Raw genomic sequence first — 14,766 nt, 5'->3', positions numbered from 1 at the left:
AATATTAGGTTTAAAGTGTACTAGTCACATACCTGGGTTGGCAGGAGTTCAATTTATTTCAGTTTTGATTTTAGATTACAGAATTATCTCTATTTTTTCACTTTAACCAGGCTAGTAAAAAGTCTTGCATTTAGGTTTAAATATTTGAGATTCAATTGTTTTAAGTTTCAGTTTTGAAATTCTAAATTTCTAGTTTCGACCATCACTAGATAAATAATATGTTAGTGAATATCTTAACAATATAATTAAAAATTCAAACAATACTTAAGGTAAACCAAATTACATTTAATGTTGTTTTAAAACTTCAATGCTGATTCCAAAACAAAACTAAGTTCAAGTAATTTTCTTTTAACTATTTGGAATCTTTTAACATATTGCATGTTGACAAACATATCCAGTAGAAATCTTAAACGTACCGGTACTTAAAACAAATTCATATTATTTATCAATCAATTTCATTAAATCTTAAAATCTAAACAATATAACAAGTCAAGTAGAAGATATTTAAGTTTTAGCTTTGACGCTACATTTCAGGTTTTAACATAACAATAAAAAAATGTATAAGAAAAACAATATATAATCTATGGCAAACGTATTGCGTTAGTTTGATATAGGTTAACATTAAAGGGCCTAGAGCAGTTTTTAAACTTTGGTTCTTGGTTTGTATAGGCTTGAAATAACTCAAAAAACTTAAAGAAAAGTTCATTAACCTGTCAGTGATCAAAACATATATCTTGCTTGATGAATGTTCAGACCTGCCTCAGATGCATTCATCATGTCAATAACTTGCATATAAGTTTTCTAAATGAATGTAAGCTCTTTACTTAATCAACTATTCCTGCCAAACTCTGCTAATGATTGATCTGCCCCAACTTTTAATCCAAAGGAAACAATGCAGTGACCACACCTAGGCAACTTTTATTGTAATCGTTCTTAACGACTTACATATGACACTTCAGATAATATCAAGCTAAACAATACTGGAGAGGTTTTATTTTACTTCTTTAAAGCTATTTTAACATCTTTACAAGATAACTATCACCACTGGTTTAACGGAATGAATAGAGGTGTTGTCGCCGAGGTAATTGTACTGGACACTTGTTCCATTAATGGTATTTTTTTAGGGCTCTTTTCAGGGTTTGAATGCGTCTGTTTATTCGTGTTATTATTAGTGTAGAAGCTCTGTGTAGAGATGGTGCTTACTACTTCCCCTGATTCAACCATAGGTGGCCAACAATCATTTTCTTTTCCGTTGTTTCTGTTGCTTTCAGATGTAGTTGCAGATTTATTAAAAGATCCGTGAGAGTCGTCTTTCTTTAAAGAAGTAAAATAGTTTTGAATAGTGCCGAGTTTACTGGTTGGGCTAACTTTCTCTGGCTTCCTCTTCTTTGCTTTTGGAAGGGAAACATCACTCAATGTTCTTTTCCTTTTTGAATTTTTTGCCGAACCATTAGTTAAGTCAACTTTTGACTCACTACTCTCTCCTTGAAGACTTTGGGATTCATTGGATTTCAATTTTTGTATACCTTTACAACTTATACATCTTTTTTTCGTATCCTTGGCTAAATACCCATTTCGACTCATTTTGATTTTAATTTTTGGGAATTTAAAAGACTTGATCGCATAATCAATTTTAGGTGTACAGCTAGTACTTTGACGATCATTTTCTCCCAAACTATTTTCTATTACTTCCTGGGACAAATGTGGGTTTTCTAAACTGTTACTGATGGCATTTTCTATTTTTCCAGAAGGAAAATTTTTATTGCTTCCTCCAAATTCTTCAAGTTTTTTGTCTTGGTATGAGGAAGAGAGTTTATCCTGAGCTGCATCAACTCCTTCATTTTCACATTGTACATTTCCTTTTCCATTGAGACTTTTGCAGTTGGCATCACTGTCACAAATTGCACTGTCCGACCCATCTGTTGGATGAGACAAAGAGTTATTCTCTGTAGTAATACTGCTTAAGTCAACAGAACTGTTATAATTTGCAGTAGTTTTCATTTCTTCGCAAGTCATGTCAGCAACTGTTGGGTTGGAACTCGGTACACTCAAATCAGTTTCATTGGGCGTAACCGTCTGGTCACTGTACGCACTATCAGAGGAGCTCAATCTTGGTGAATATTCCATGATGCCTTCGATAATTTCATCAATCAGTGCCCTGACAGTAACGTAGCTTGAGTTACTATCAGTAACAGAGTTATCATCAGTAAATGAGTTATCATCAACAATTAAGTTATTATCAGTAACTGTATCATCAGCAACTAAGTTATTATCAGTAACTGAGTTATCATCAGCAACTATGTTATTATCAGCAACTAAGTTACTATCAGCAACTGAGTTATTATCAGTAACAATCGTGTTCAGAGGGAGATCTGGCTGCATTATGTATGTGCTGTTGGGTTTCTTAAGGTACTCATCAATTTTCCTGCCTTGCCATTTAGTTAATTTTTGTTTCTTACTTTGTTTGGGATTCTGATCAGGTGATGAGTTATCTTTCTCTTTTTCAGGAGTTGAATTTTGTTTGTGTTCAGATTCTTTCTCTTTTTCCTTATGGTCTGTTTTTTTATTCTTGTTTTCTTCTGATCCATCTGAGAAAAAGAAATTGGTTATTGCTGTGCTGATGAGTTTTTTTATATCCACCTTTTTCTTCGGACTGCTGTTCTCTTGATTTTCTTCAGTGTTAATGATTGTTGGCTTTTTTCTTTGCCGTTTTGTTTTTACTCCACCTTTTGGTGGTCTTCCTAACTTCTTATTTTTTGGTCTTCCCATTTTTTTTTGTGGAGGTGAAGCAGTTGATGGTTTCATCTTTTTAGCAGGTCTTGATGGTAAAGGTGTCATTTTTCTTTTAAGAGAACTGAAGGCGTAACCAAAACCCAAATCTCTTCTTGGTATCGAAAACTGGAACCAAATATTAGTTTACGTTACATTTTCGTAAGTTTTAGTGTAAAATATTTGCAATTTGAACATAGAAACCCCCAAAATAGAATAGATCTAAACAGATTAGAAGAATATGTTGTTGTTGTTTTTTTTTATTAAATTAATAGTTTAAGGAACTTACTTTTATTAGTAAAAGAACAAGATCATCAGCAAAGCAAAGATCTGCATCAGCTTAGACAGTAGACACACACAAAAATATCAAACCTGTTTTATGGTATTTTAATAGTCCTTTCTGTTTCCTAAAATGTCTACAAAAGAGACACGTGTTTCAAATAAATTATGCATGAATGATAAACTTAACTCCAGTGATTTATTGTGTTTTTGTTCAGATATAATAACACAATATATTATTTTGTTTCAGTACTGTAAATTTCTTTCGTTTGATTGGAAAATTAATTTAAAATATTAACTTTAAGTTACATAATAATAAACATACCGGCAATATTTGTGCAGGAAACAGTGAACTAGAAAGGAAGGTGAAACATGAAACTAAAGCATCCAAGCGGGAAACAAAGGCTTGGGAGGTCTTCAAGGAGGAAAAAAGGTTTATGCTAGCAGTACACTATCACCGAATGTTTCGCCGAATTTTATACTTGATGTGCGACGACAAATGCTGCCAAACCTGAACCACAATCTCACCCAGTACACGCTCACCCTTGTTCGACAAACACACTTGCTGGTAGTTAAACTTCCGGCACTTGCCTTTGCTTGTCTCCTTTGACTCGTCCCAAAAACCAAAAAAAAAATGGAGCACAGGCGAGCACAAATCATAGCGACGCAAACTATCCCGAGTGTACAGAGCAGACCGGGTACACTATCGTGCTCGTCTTAGCTCGCCTATATTCGGCGATAGTGTACTGTTAGCTTTACAATGTCAAGGAGGAATAGGGCTTGCAATGTCTTCAAGGAGGAAACCAAGGACTGGAAACGCTTCAAGCTTGTAACGAGTATCTAGAAACTCAAGTATAAATTAAGTGCATGGAAGAACATTGTGCAGAGAGTAAATCAACTAAGAAGGATCATACAGTAATAGCAAAACCAATAAAACCAATAACCAATAAAAGAAACTAAGTAAGGACAATGTCTGCAACAGTTTTTGAGTTGTCAACAATGACACTCCTAACTTTAACATCAATAGAATGGTTATATTAGGTGAAAAATAGTTAACTTGCTAATGCAGCCATTTTTCACACAGTGATAATAATCACACAAAAAATCAAATACCGGGTGTCCCAAAAAGAATGGATCAAAAGTAAACTGACATAAACACTTTATTATTAAAGATAAAAAGTTAACTTTATATAACATTTTTTCCTTAACTTCCTAAGCTCAATATATGAAAAGTTATAAACAAAATGGTAGCATTAAAAAAACACTGTTATATAATAGGCTATTGAAATTAAAAGGTAGTATTAAAATACACTTTTATTCAATATATAAAAGGTAAATTGTAACTTAAAGTTGGTGAATCAGTGGGAAATTAAATTGTGCTAGTATAGGGTGGACTTCTCAAAACTTGTTTTAGACAATGTTTTGATAGTAGCATTTTATACAGACTAACTACTCTAAAGGATGTATTTTTATTCCACTAAATATTAATTTTAGCAAATTAGGGTTTTTAATCGATGTTGGATTTTATTACAAATAAATGTCACTAAATCTCATCAGTTTTGTGAAAATAATTTCAGTTGTATGAATAAATAATTGTTTTAAATCTTTTAAATAAGAGTTTAAAATTTTTAATGATCGTGCACCGATTTGCATGATATTCTTGAGTTATAATAACAATATGAAAAACGCAAGAAAAACAAAACAAAATATTTTTACCTAAAAATAACTTTAATAAAAAGAGTTGAAATAGAAACAATACAATATAACAAAGTATCAAACCAAAAGCAAAAATAACAGTTATTTCAAAGCTGCAAGCTAGAAAAGTAATTTCAGAGCAGGCAGAGGAAGCGTGTTTTTCAAGCGGGATGTGAAGCAGAAGAAGCATGCAGGTTATGTAAGAACCATATTTACAGACCTCAACAAACCCACGTTCGGAAACTCTATTCTTGAGTCGAGTCAAAACTACTACAGGGCTCAGTCTATCATTATCACATCGTCTTCCTCGTCGTCCAGAACTATGATGTTTGAACGATCTGAAACAAGTAAAAACACCAAGGTTTAGGTTGTTGATCGTAAATTAGCCAATCATGAGAGAATGGATTGAAATGGATTAAGGAGGGAAACTTACAATAAATAATTTACAAATAAAAAACTTTTTTAAATTAAAACGTTTTTAAACGCACTAAAAAGTAGAAAATAATTTATAAATATGTGGAGAGTATAAATACTTGTAAGATTTAAAACGAAAAACGTGGGGTGCATGCAATTGATGATTATACATTAGTTTAAATAGGTGAAGGTAATTGTAAATTATCTATTGCATGCACCCCACGTTTTTCGTTTTAAATCTTACAAGTATTTATACTCTCCACATATTTATAAATTATTTTCTACTTTTTAGTGCGTTTAAAAACGTTTTGATTTAAAAAAGTTTTTTATTTGTAAATTATTTTCTACTTTTTAGTTTTTAATGTGTGTGGATGTTAAATCTATTTCAAGCATCTATATGAGACTAGCTGTACCCGCGGGCTTTGCCCCACTTTATAAGTGAGCTCGATCGCATGGCTCAATCACGTCCTGGTTTAGGTTGGAATCAAATGTTCAAACGTTCTTCAAATGTTGCCTTGCCATCTCCACCACCTGTCTGTTAGAAAATAAACCAATATACAAAAGAGCTTTGCACTACAACCTTTTAGCTCAACACTACCACTAACATGCCTCAAGAACCATGATTTCATGGCTACAGGACAAACCATACTACTCAGAAGCCAAATTCCTGAACAAACCCAATGGAGCTCCCCCTCAATTCTTCTAAAAAAATAAAGAAAATAAATACTGTATTTGTAACTAATTCTTGTAATTGCTTGTAATTATTTACAATTAGGCCTATTGACGCCTGTACTATTCTCAACAAATATGTAAATAAAGGAATGTTTATTGTCTTACCTTGCCTGCGTGAAGTGGTCCGCTGGGGCGTTGAGATTGAGGCGGCCCCTACCCCTGTGTTGACGGAGATTTGGATGTTCGGCATCTGCACTACGCCCATGGGACCTGCCCAGCTGCTGTTATCGCAAGAAAAATACTGTAAGAGGAGAGAGAAGCATTGGTAAATGTGCTTCCCTCAAAATTAATGAGAAAACACACAACAAAAACCTACAAAACTTCAAAATATGTCAGTGAAACTTGCCTTCAGATTAGCTAGCTGATTTTTTGCCAAGGTTAACTGTGTACTGGTATTTACTAAGCATCATAAGTTTAACCCCTTCGCTTAAACTTATTTTTACACCTAACCGGGCCAAAAAAATGAATTATTTCTGTGTAATTTTACACAATTTACAATATTTTTACCTGCACTCAGAATTTTGTATTTGTATATCAAATACTGTTATTTTTCTAATCAGAATTGAATTTAGATTAAAAAAAAACACACATTTTATTGGTTACAAGTATTTTTATTATTTTTTTATACCATATAATACAAAAAAAAATTTAAAAATTTTTTTTATTTTTGCCTTTTTTAAAAAACTTTGACTATAAAAGTTAAAAATATCTTACTGTTCTGCCTTAAAATACTGATTGACATGTTGTAGACTCAAAAAGATATCAAGCAAAGTTCAACTTAGTATGATATGTCTTGAAACATTCGGGTAGGTGAAGCGCAACAAGGCACATTTCGCACTCCCACCGACTGTCACTACGCTTCCCTTGTGCACTACAAACTTTACAGCGTCTTGATGGGTTTTGCTTTACTTCATTAGGTGGGATTTGTCTTGGGAAATGACCCCAAGAAGCTGCTTGAAGCCGTAGAGGGGTTTCAGATGTTGATGGCCGCCCTCTTCGTTTGTAGGCCGGTAGTTGTCTGGTCTGGAACACTTGCTCCGTAAATTTACTTTTGAATTCAGCAAATCCTATCTTCTTCTGGGTGATTTTTTTAAAAACAACATAAGAGTTGAAGAGAGCTATGTCCAAAATGTAAAAAAAAATCTTCTTATACCCTTTAGCATATCTCCTCATCGTAGGAAAAGAAGCGAGCTGTTGGTCTTCTCGGTCGATACCGCCCATCGAGCTGTTGTAATAGAGGATGGGTTCAGGCTTGGTAATCACCTCACCGCTGACTCTGTCTCTCTTTCCAGTTGTTTTTTTGTCTCCCTTACTGTGGAAAGTAGACAAGACACACACTTCTTTCTTGTCCTGCCATCTAAGGGCCATCATGTCGTGGCTAAACGCAACTTCAAACTCACCGACATCAAGTTTTCCACTTTTGAAGCTGTCAGGCATATTTGTCCTCCAAGAGTTCACCGTGCCGATCACATTGAAACCAATATGTTTCAATCTATAGTAGAGGAGAGGTGAGGAATACCAGTTGTCAATTGTGAGGGTATGACCATTACCGGAACATTCCTTGACCATTTCAATGACTATGGCCTCGCTCACCAAAAGTTTATCATCCTCAGCAGTGTCTCCACCCCCTTCTTCCACTGTTTCACCTTGTTTCACTTCAGCACCGGTGTATATTTTAAATTTTGTACAGTATCCACTGCTTGACTCACAACATTTGTAAAATTTGATTCCGAACCTGGCTCTTTTCTTGGGGTTGAATTGCACATACCCCAACCTCCCACGAAATTTCATCAAGCTTTCATCTACTGCAATGTTTTCATCGGCCAAATATAACCGTGAAAACTTTTGATTCATGTAATCAATGACATACCTCAGTTTCCACAGTTTGTCATTCTGAGGCTTATTTTTATTATCACAAATATGGAACATTGTTGATAAGAGCAAAAACCTACGAAACGGCATAACTTTTCGAAAAAACGGAGTCTCAGTAGTAGCAGTAGGGGCCCAATACGATTGAATGGTCCTTTTCTTCACAAGTGACATCAAAACACATAGACTGTAAAAACATGCCATTTCATCAGGAGTTGTTTCAAACCATTCAGAGAGTAACTGTTTATCTTTACCACTTGCATTATTTTTTTCAATTGTCTCTTCGGCGTATTTGTTCGTTTCTGTAGAAACATGTTGCCAAAAATCATCCTCGACAAACGCGTTGAATACTTCAACTTCAGATGGAGAAGGGCCTAAATTTCTTGCTAAGCTTGCCCTGACACCAGGACAGCCTGTAAAAGGTATTTTGAAAATACTATTGTCTTCTATGGTGTTGGTCCATTTCCAACCTTGTTTTTTCTTTTTCTTAGCTGTTTTAGGTTGGCCCTTAGACCGTTTAGTAGGCTTAGGTAGCACTAAACTAGGATTTTTTCCTTTAGGCCTACCTCGTTTACTTCCCCTTCCCCTTGATCTACCAATAGTTGCACCTCTACTATACTCAGGTACTTGACAAGGAATGGTTTCAATAAAACTAGGGTCATCAGCCTCAGCCTCCTCACTGGGTGTAGGAGATAGTGCAGGTGCAATTACCCTACCTCGGTAAATTTTTTCCATAAATCCAACAGGGTTTTCATCATCAGAACTTTGCTGTTCATAGGACACAGGACTAGGCCTATAAGGCACATTTTGAGGGGACATAGGTCGGGCATAACTACAGGAGGGCTGGTCATGCAAACAATCATTATTTACAGGCTTAGGCCTAACATGCAGGTCATGCAAACAATCACTATTTATAACAGGCCTAGGGCTAGCATGCTCTGTCACACCATTATCAGCTAAATCTTGAGGTTCACAGTCAGCAATACTTATACTATTGCATGCTTCACTTACGTGTTCATTGTTTATTTCTAATAATTCATCATCACTCTCAAGCCTTTCTTCAAATAAATAACAATCACTGTCTGAGTCACTGTCACCTTCAATTAGTTTGGCAATTTCACTTTCGTCCAATTCCCTTCCACACTCATCAACAAATAAAAAGTTACTCATCTTATTTATTTTATAAAACAACTATTTGCAAACGAAAAATAGAATTCAACATAATATAAATACTGTTGTGAAATGACGATGTAAACATAAACAAACAAGGCAGACAGCTGCCAAGACAACGTTCCCAACGTCAGCTGGTAAATCGTAATTTTCAATTGATTGTTTTTGCCGATTGGGCAGGCCGTGGACGACGAAAATACAACCAAATGAAAGCCTGAAGCTTGCAGAACAAGAAGCATATGCGATCTGTTGGATTTTTTGGGAACTAACTCGGCAAATATTGGTTTTAATGGCGGACGGCGATTCGCCGTCGCTTCACACAATGGCTCGCGGGAGCACGACGGCGAATCGCCGTCGCTTTAAGCGAAGGGGTTAAGATAATAATTATGCTCACTGCCCACGTTTTGTTTTGCTTATTGCAACCAGTTTGACCAAATTTACATAAAATTATTCAAATTTTTCTGAGGCAAGATTTCAGATCGAGTTGCTAGTTAGAGATTTTTACAAGGGATCAACATGTTAACTTTGTGAGGAAGTCATTGACTAGGAACAATTATCTGTGCTATGAAATGCTCACATATGATGGGGACACCCAGATACCAGTCCAGCATGCTAGAGCTTATGAATTTACCATATTTAATTTATGTAGCCAGAAACATTACATTTTAAATGTGATTTTAAGACTAACATCTATTTTTTTATTTTTTTTATTCGCCCACCAAAAGGGACATTGAAGAGGACAGACAAAACTTATTTTAATTTAAAGTTTCTTCCCTTAGACATTGCTTTTGGATACAGTTAAGTAAACTTCCTACTGTAAAACCTGAAACATGTTTCAATGGGTGTTTCATTCCCGTTAGGCCAAAGCTGTGTCAATGCTAAATAAAAAGTTTTTCTTTTAGTTTTTAGCATAAGTTACTACTTGTTAAAATATCAAAAACCGATATATGTATTTATTTGGTTTGAAATGGCATTCTAAAATGTTTAAAATAAGTAATAACAATAATTAAACCTCAAAACACTAACTGCACTGGACAAAAAAACCTTAAAATTATCTTCAGCTCACCAAGGTATGTGATTTTAAATTATCGCTTTTTAGTTTTAGATAATCTAACCAGCTCGAGAAACTCTCACATAACACTCATCATATTTGTATTATGAGTTGAGTGATGTGATGATACGACCAGTATCACACCATCACCTGACAACTTTATCTAGCCTACTTTAGAAACGGCAAGTTTGGTGTTCCGGTCATTTTAGGGTTACTACTTACGGACACGGGGTGGCTAGTGCTTGGTTTGGGGTCCTGGGTTTGCACAAACAAAGGAACTAGCATTACTGAGTGTTAGACCAAAGTATTGTTACAGTCAAGTCCCACAAACTCACTATTTGATAGCTTGGCAGTGAAGTTTTTTCGGCAAACCCATCTTTTGAAATTCCACTTTCACACAATGATTTTATTAATAGCCATGCAAGCAGCCATGTTAGCAAACTACAGAACTCAGAAGCTGCAATAATTGCATAGTATGTTGCCTTTGTCATTTCCACTTAGCGCCATTGCAGTTGTGGCCAGGGTTGCCACCTTTGGTTAAAAAAATCTGTATGTGCCCCTCCTCCCAAAAGATTCACATAAGCAAAAGCACGGACATAAGGGATCGCAGTCAGGACTGTCACGACAGAATCGGGATGAATGGCAACCCTGGTTGTGGCCATTGATATAGGAACAAATTAGTAACGCATCTGACAATCGGAGCGATAGCCAGTTACTCTATCAGTTAATGAACTTTATGGAAAAAGTAGGTCATAAATTGTTCAACAAGATAAAGAAAAATATAGGGCATGTCTAAATTCTAAATTAAATTAGTTAAAATAATTTTTTTATAAGTTTTTTTTTTGTCTTAATTTTTTTTCATGATTAAACCAGCATTTCTCAAGCACCACATTATGCCAAGTTTGTAGAACCGTACTGTACCATTTTTTTGTGAAAACACACAATGTGGCTTGACTTTTTACAAATAGTTATAATCAAAGGTACACAAAGCTATTGAGCTATTGAGCTATAGTGAACTAGTGTTTTTATATTAAGAAATAATCTACATTCTACATATTGTTTTATCATTGTGTGTGTGTGGTGAACTCAAGACAGCAAAAGAGATATGTGGAACTGTTAATCTAGACACAAATGTTTAATCTCTAAAAGGTAAGTAGCTTATACTATTTAGTATAACTAGGAGTTGAATTAATTTATGAAAAAGGCATTAGACCTATCAAATATTTTTAATAAATCAAAAATATTGTAAAACTCCCCTGGTTCCATAACCGATTAAAAGAGTAAAATGTATTCTATCTATCAAGTATAGTAAATATTTTGTGTTTGTTGTGCCAGGATGAATTCTTTCACTGAGGTTTTACGCTTATAAACAATTCTACTGTCCAATAACAATAACAACTTACCTGCATAGGAACTTGAGTTGGCACTGGTTGGACCTGGGGTTGAGGTGGAGGAACACTTTGGGGCACCGGCACCATGGGAGTATAGCTTCTATATAGCACCGTCCCGGGCGGATAGTCCTCTGGGCGGAACGTGGCAGGGTCGACGATCACAAACGGTCCCAGATTGGCAGCACCTTCAGGTAGCGAGGCGGTGGAGAAGCTCGTCGATGGCGTCGGACAAAACGTCGATGTGCTCGGTTTTGGTGAACGCGACGGAAGACTATAGATCACCTCTTCGACGATGGGCGACGGTTGTCTTTTGGCTGGAGGTTCCCTGTCTGTGATGTCGACGACCTCGTCAGGTATATTAACATCCCCTTCAACGTTCAGTCTTTTATCTACACTATTTTGCACTTTTATGATTGGAATGGTGGACCCGTCGTTGGTTTTCAAACAGCTGTTTCCCTTGGGACCTTCGACAAACTGGAAAAAAAATTGTGTTAGAGAAAAATATCAGAAAATGGATTAAATATGAAATGGATTAGAGAAGAATGATACCTCTGTAAAAAACTCCATCGCAATAATTATTGTAGTCATAAATGCTAAAGGTAAATGGGAGAAAATAAAAAGCTTGGAAAAAAATAAATATGATTAAAGGATTTTGATTATAAAAGGAACATTATTTCCAACATTGAGCTGTCTTAATTGTAAAATATTGAGAATCGATGGAGAAAACTCAGTTTGGAGTAAATGAAGGCAGATAAATAGTGTGGGTGAATACCTTCATTAGTAGGCTACAAAAGGCCATGAGAATGATAGTAAAATATAAGTAAGTAAATCTCCAACACTTACTTCCACATCGTCGTCATCACTATCTACAATGACAACAGCGTCACTGTCCCTGGAGGTGTCTTCTCTTTGAGCTGCACTGGCTGAAGGTACTCTGTTTGCATGTTTCTCCGGCCTTTTGTGCGTCCTCGTGTCAGTGTCTTTAGTTTCCACAAGGGGAGAGATCGACCTCTTACGCGTGCTCGTTTGAACAGGTTTGGTTTCCACAGGGGGAGAAACAATTCTTCTTCTTCCTCTGCGATTTGAAATGGTAACTTTCTCACTCTCATGAGAATCGTCGTCACTATCCTCCTCCTTAACAGTCCTTTCTCTTTCTCTACAAAAATCAATTCTTGATTAGTGATATAAATACACTAAACTATAGACTGATACTATACGGCAAAGCAATGGTTTAAACTGTTTGTTTCATATTTATCGTTTACGTCATATCTGCATGTGTTTAGATAAACTTGAGAGATTGTTCAGCCTTTACCTATCAGCAGAAACAGATGCTATACTGATACTATACGGCAATGGTTTAAACTGTTTGTTTCATATTTATCGTTTGCGTCATATCTGCATGTGTTTAGATAAACTTGAGAGATTATTCAGTCTATCAGCAGAAACAGATGCTATACTGATACTATACTGCAAAGCAATGGTTTAAACTGTTTGTTTCATATTTATCGTTTATGTCATATCTGCATGTGTTTAGATAAACTTGAGAGATTGTTCAGTCTTTACCTATCAGCAGAAACAGATGCTATACTGATACTATACGGCAATGGTTTAAACTGTTTGTTTCATATTTATCGTTTATGTCATATCTGCATGTGTTTAGATAAACTTGAGAGATTATTCAGTCTATCAGCAGAAACAGATGCTATACTGATACTATACTGCAAAGCAATGGTTTAAACTGTTTGTTTCATATTTATCGTTTATGTCATATCTGCATGTGTTTAGATAAACTTGAGAGATTATTCAGTCTATCAGCAGAAACAGATGCTATACTGATACTATACTGCAAAGCAATGGTTTAAACTGTTTGTTTCATATTTATCGTTTATGTCATATCTGCATGTGTTTAGATAAACTTGAGAGATTATTCAGTCTATCAGCAGAAACAGATGCTATACTGATACTATACTGCAAAGCAATGGTTTAAACTGTTTGTTTCATATTTATCGTTTATGTCATATCTGCATGTGTTTAGATAAACTTGAGAGATTATTCAGTCTATCAGCAGAAACAGATGCTATACTGATACTATACTGCAAAGCAATGGTTTAAACTGTTTGTTTCATATTTATCGTTTATGTCATATCTGCATGTGTTTAGATAAACTTGAGAGATTATTCAGTCTATCAGCAGAAACAGATGCTATACTGATACTATACTGCAAAGCAATGGTTTAAACTATTTGTTTCATATTTATCGTTTACGTCATATCTGCATGTGTTTAGATAAACTTGAGAGATTATTCAGTCTATCAGCAGAAACAGATGCTATACTGATACTATACTGCAAAGCAATGGTTTAAACTGTTTGTTTCATATTTATCGTTTACGTCATATCTGCATGTGTTTAGATAAACTTGAGAGATTATTTAGTCTTTACCTATCAGCAGAAACAGATGGATGGATTTCAGCTGTCCGAGCTGTCCCGGTCAACCTGTGCCTGTTGCCTTGTGTTCTTGCGTCTTCTGAAACATTTCAAAATGCACCGTTACATTAAGTACCTTCATTAATTAAGGTAAGGGTTTAAAGTTGAAGAAAGTTTAAAAATAAAGAGTGAGTTAAAAAAATAAAGAGTTGAGAGAGATGGTCTAGCCTATTATAGATCAGATGTCTATTTCATTGTGCTGAATGTTTGCTTTTAACGAGATTTCATTGGTTATGTTTTGGCATTCACTGTCCCAAAATTATTAATACTATCTTTAGGCCAATAGACAACACTAGGAAGCCACTCTTTTTCTCTGCATTTTCTATGACTAGTTTTCTACCAGACAAAAACTCACCTTCTTCCGACTCCATATTTCCTGAACAGATATCACAAATAAACTCGGGGGACTTCCATTTGAGCCGGCCACAGCCGATGTGCATTCCTTGCGAGCCGCAGAATTTGCAGAGCACCAATTCCCATCTCCTGTAAAACAACAAAGAAGGAACATTTCTTGAAAATATAAAATGAAAACTACAGCTTGTTTAAAAAGCTGTTATTAGAGATGTTGTTACATCTCAACCATTATAGGAATTTACTTTGAAGTTTGTCCTTGATTTCTTTAATTTATTTGTACTTTTTTTTGTTTTACTAAATGCCAAAGTACAATAATTCTTCAGTCCTATAAGAACAGAAAATCTTGGTTGAAATTTTGGAAAATATTGATGTAAAAATTTTCCTAAGAGGTACAAATATTTTTTTAAAGCTCAATGGTGAATGGTAAATCCCATTTCTGTAAACATTACGGTTCAAAAGTAATTGTAAATTATGTTATTTTCCCATAAAAACCCCATAAAATAACGGAAAAATCGGATTTCCCCAAAAATGGCCCAAACGATTTTGATAAAAATTTAG

General features: G+C 35.1%; 1 protein-coding gene across 7 annotated transcripts in view; it reads right to left on the bottom strand.

The window, feature by feature from the left end:
- Positions 1-436: 436 nt before the first annotated feature.
- The window catches only part of LOC128991406 (pineapple eye protein-like), a 30,204-nt gene continuing 15,874 nt past the window's right edge, over positions 437-14,766 (bottom strand). For 3 of the 7 annotated variants that reach the window (XM_054414248.1, XM_054414249.1, XM_054414252.1), the window contains 8 exons: positions 14,210-14,337; positions 13,810-13,894; positions 12,214-12,526; positions 11,383-11,844; positions 10,202-10,234; positions 5,995-6,110; positions 4,964-5,081; positions 437-2,898 (listed from right to left, as the gene is read on the bottom strand). In XM_054414248.1, the coding sequence (XP_054270223.1) occupies positions 1,039-2,898; positions 4,964-5,081; positions 5,995-6,110; positions 10,202-10,234; positions 11,383-11,844; positions 12,214-12,526; positions 13,810-13,894; positions 14,210-14,337 (3,115 nt within the window). In that variant the 3' untranslated portion in view covers positions 437-1,038. Of the gene's footprint in view, positions 2,899-4,886; positions 5,082-5,994; positions 6,131-10,201; positions 10,235-11,382; positions 11,845-12,213; positions 12,527-13,809; positions 13,895-14,209; positions 14,338-14,766 lie in introns of those variants that run through there. The other 4 variants (XR_008490636.1, XM_054414250.1, XM_054414253.1 and 1 more) reach the window with 4 other exon arrangements.

The sequence above is a fragment of the Macrosteles quadrilineatus genome, unplaced genomic scaffold (genome assembly GCF_028750875.1).
Source record: "Macrosteles quadrilineatus isolate MER2022 unplaced genomic scaffold, UCM_ALF_1.0 Scaffold_4__1_contigs__length_99947679, whole genome shotgun sequence".
Classification (NCBI taxonomy): Eukaryota; Metazoa; Arthropoda; class Insecta; order Hemiptera; family Cicadellidae; genus Macrosteles; species Macrosteles quadrilineatus.
This window is presented reverse-complemented; position numbering and strand designations above follow the sequence as displayed.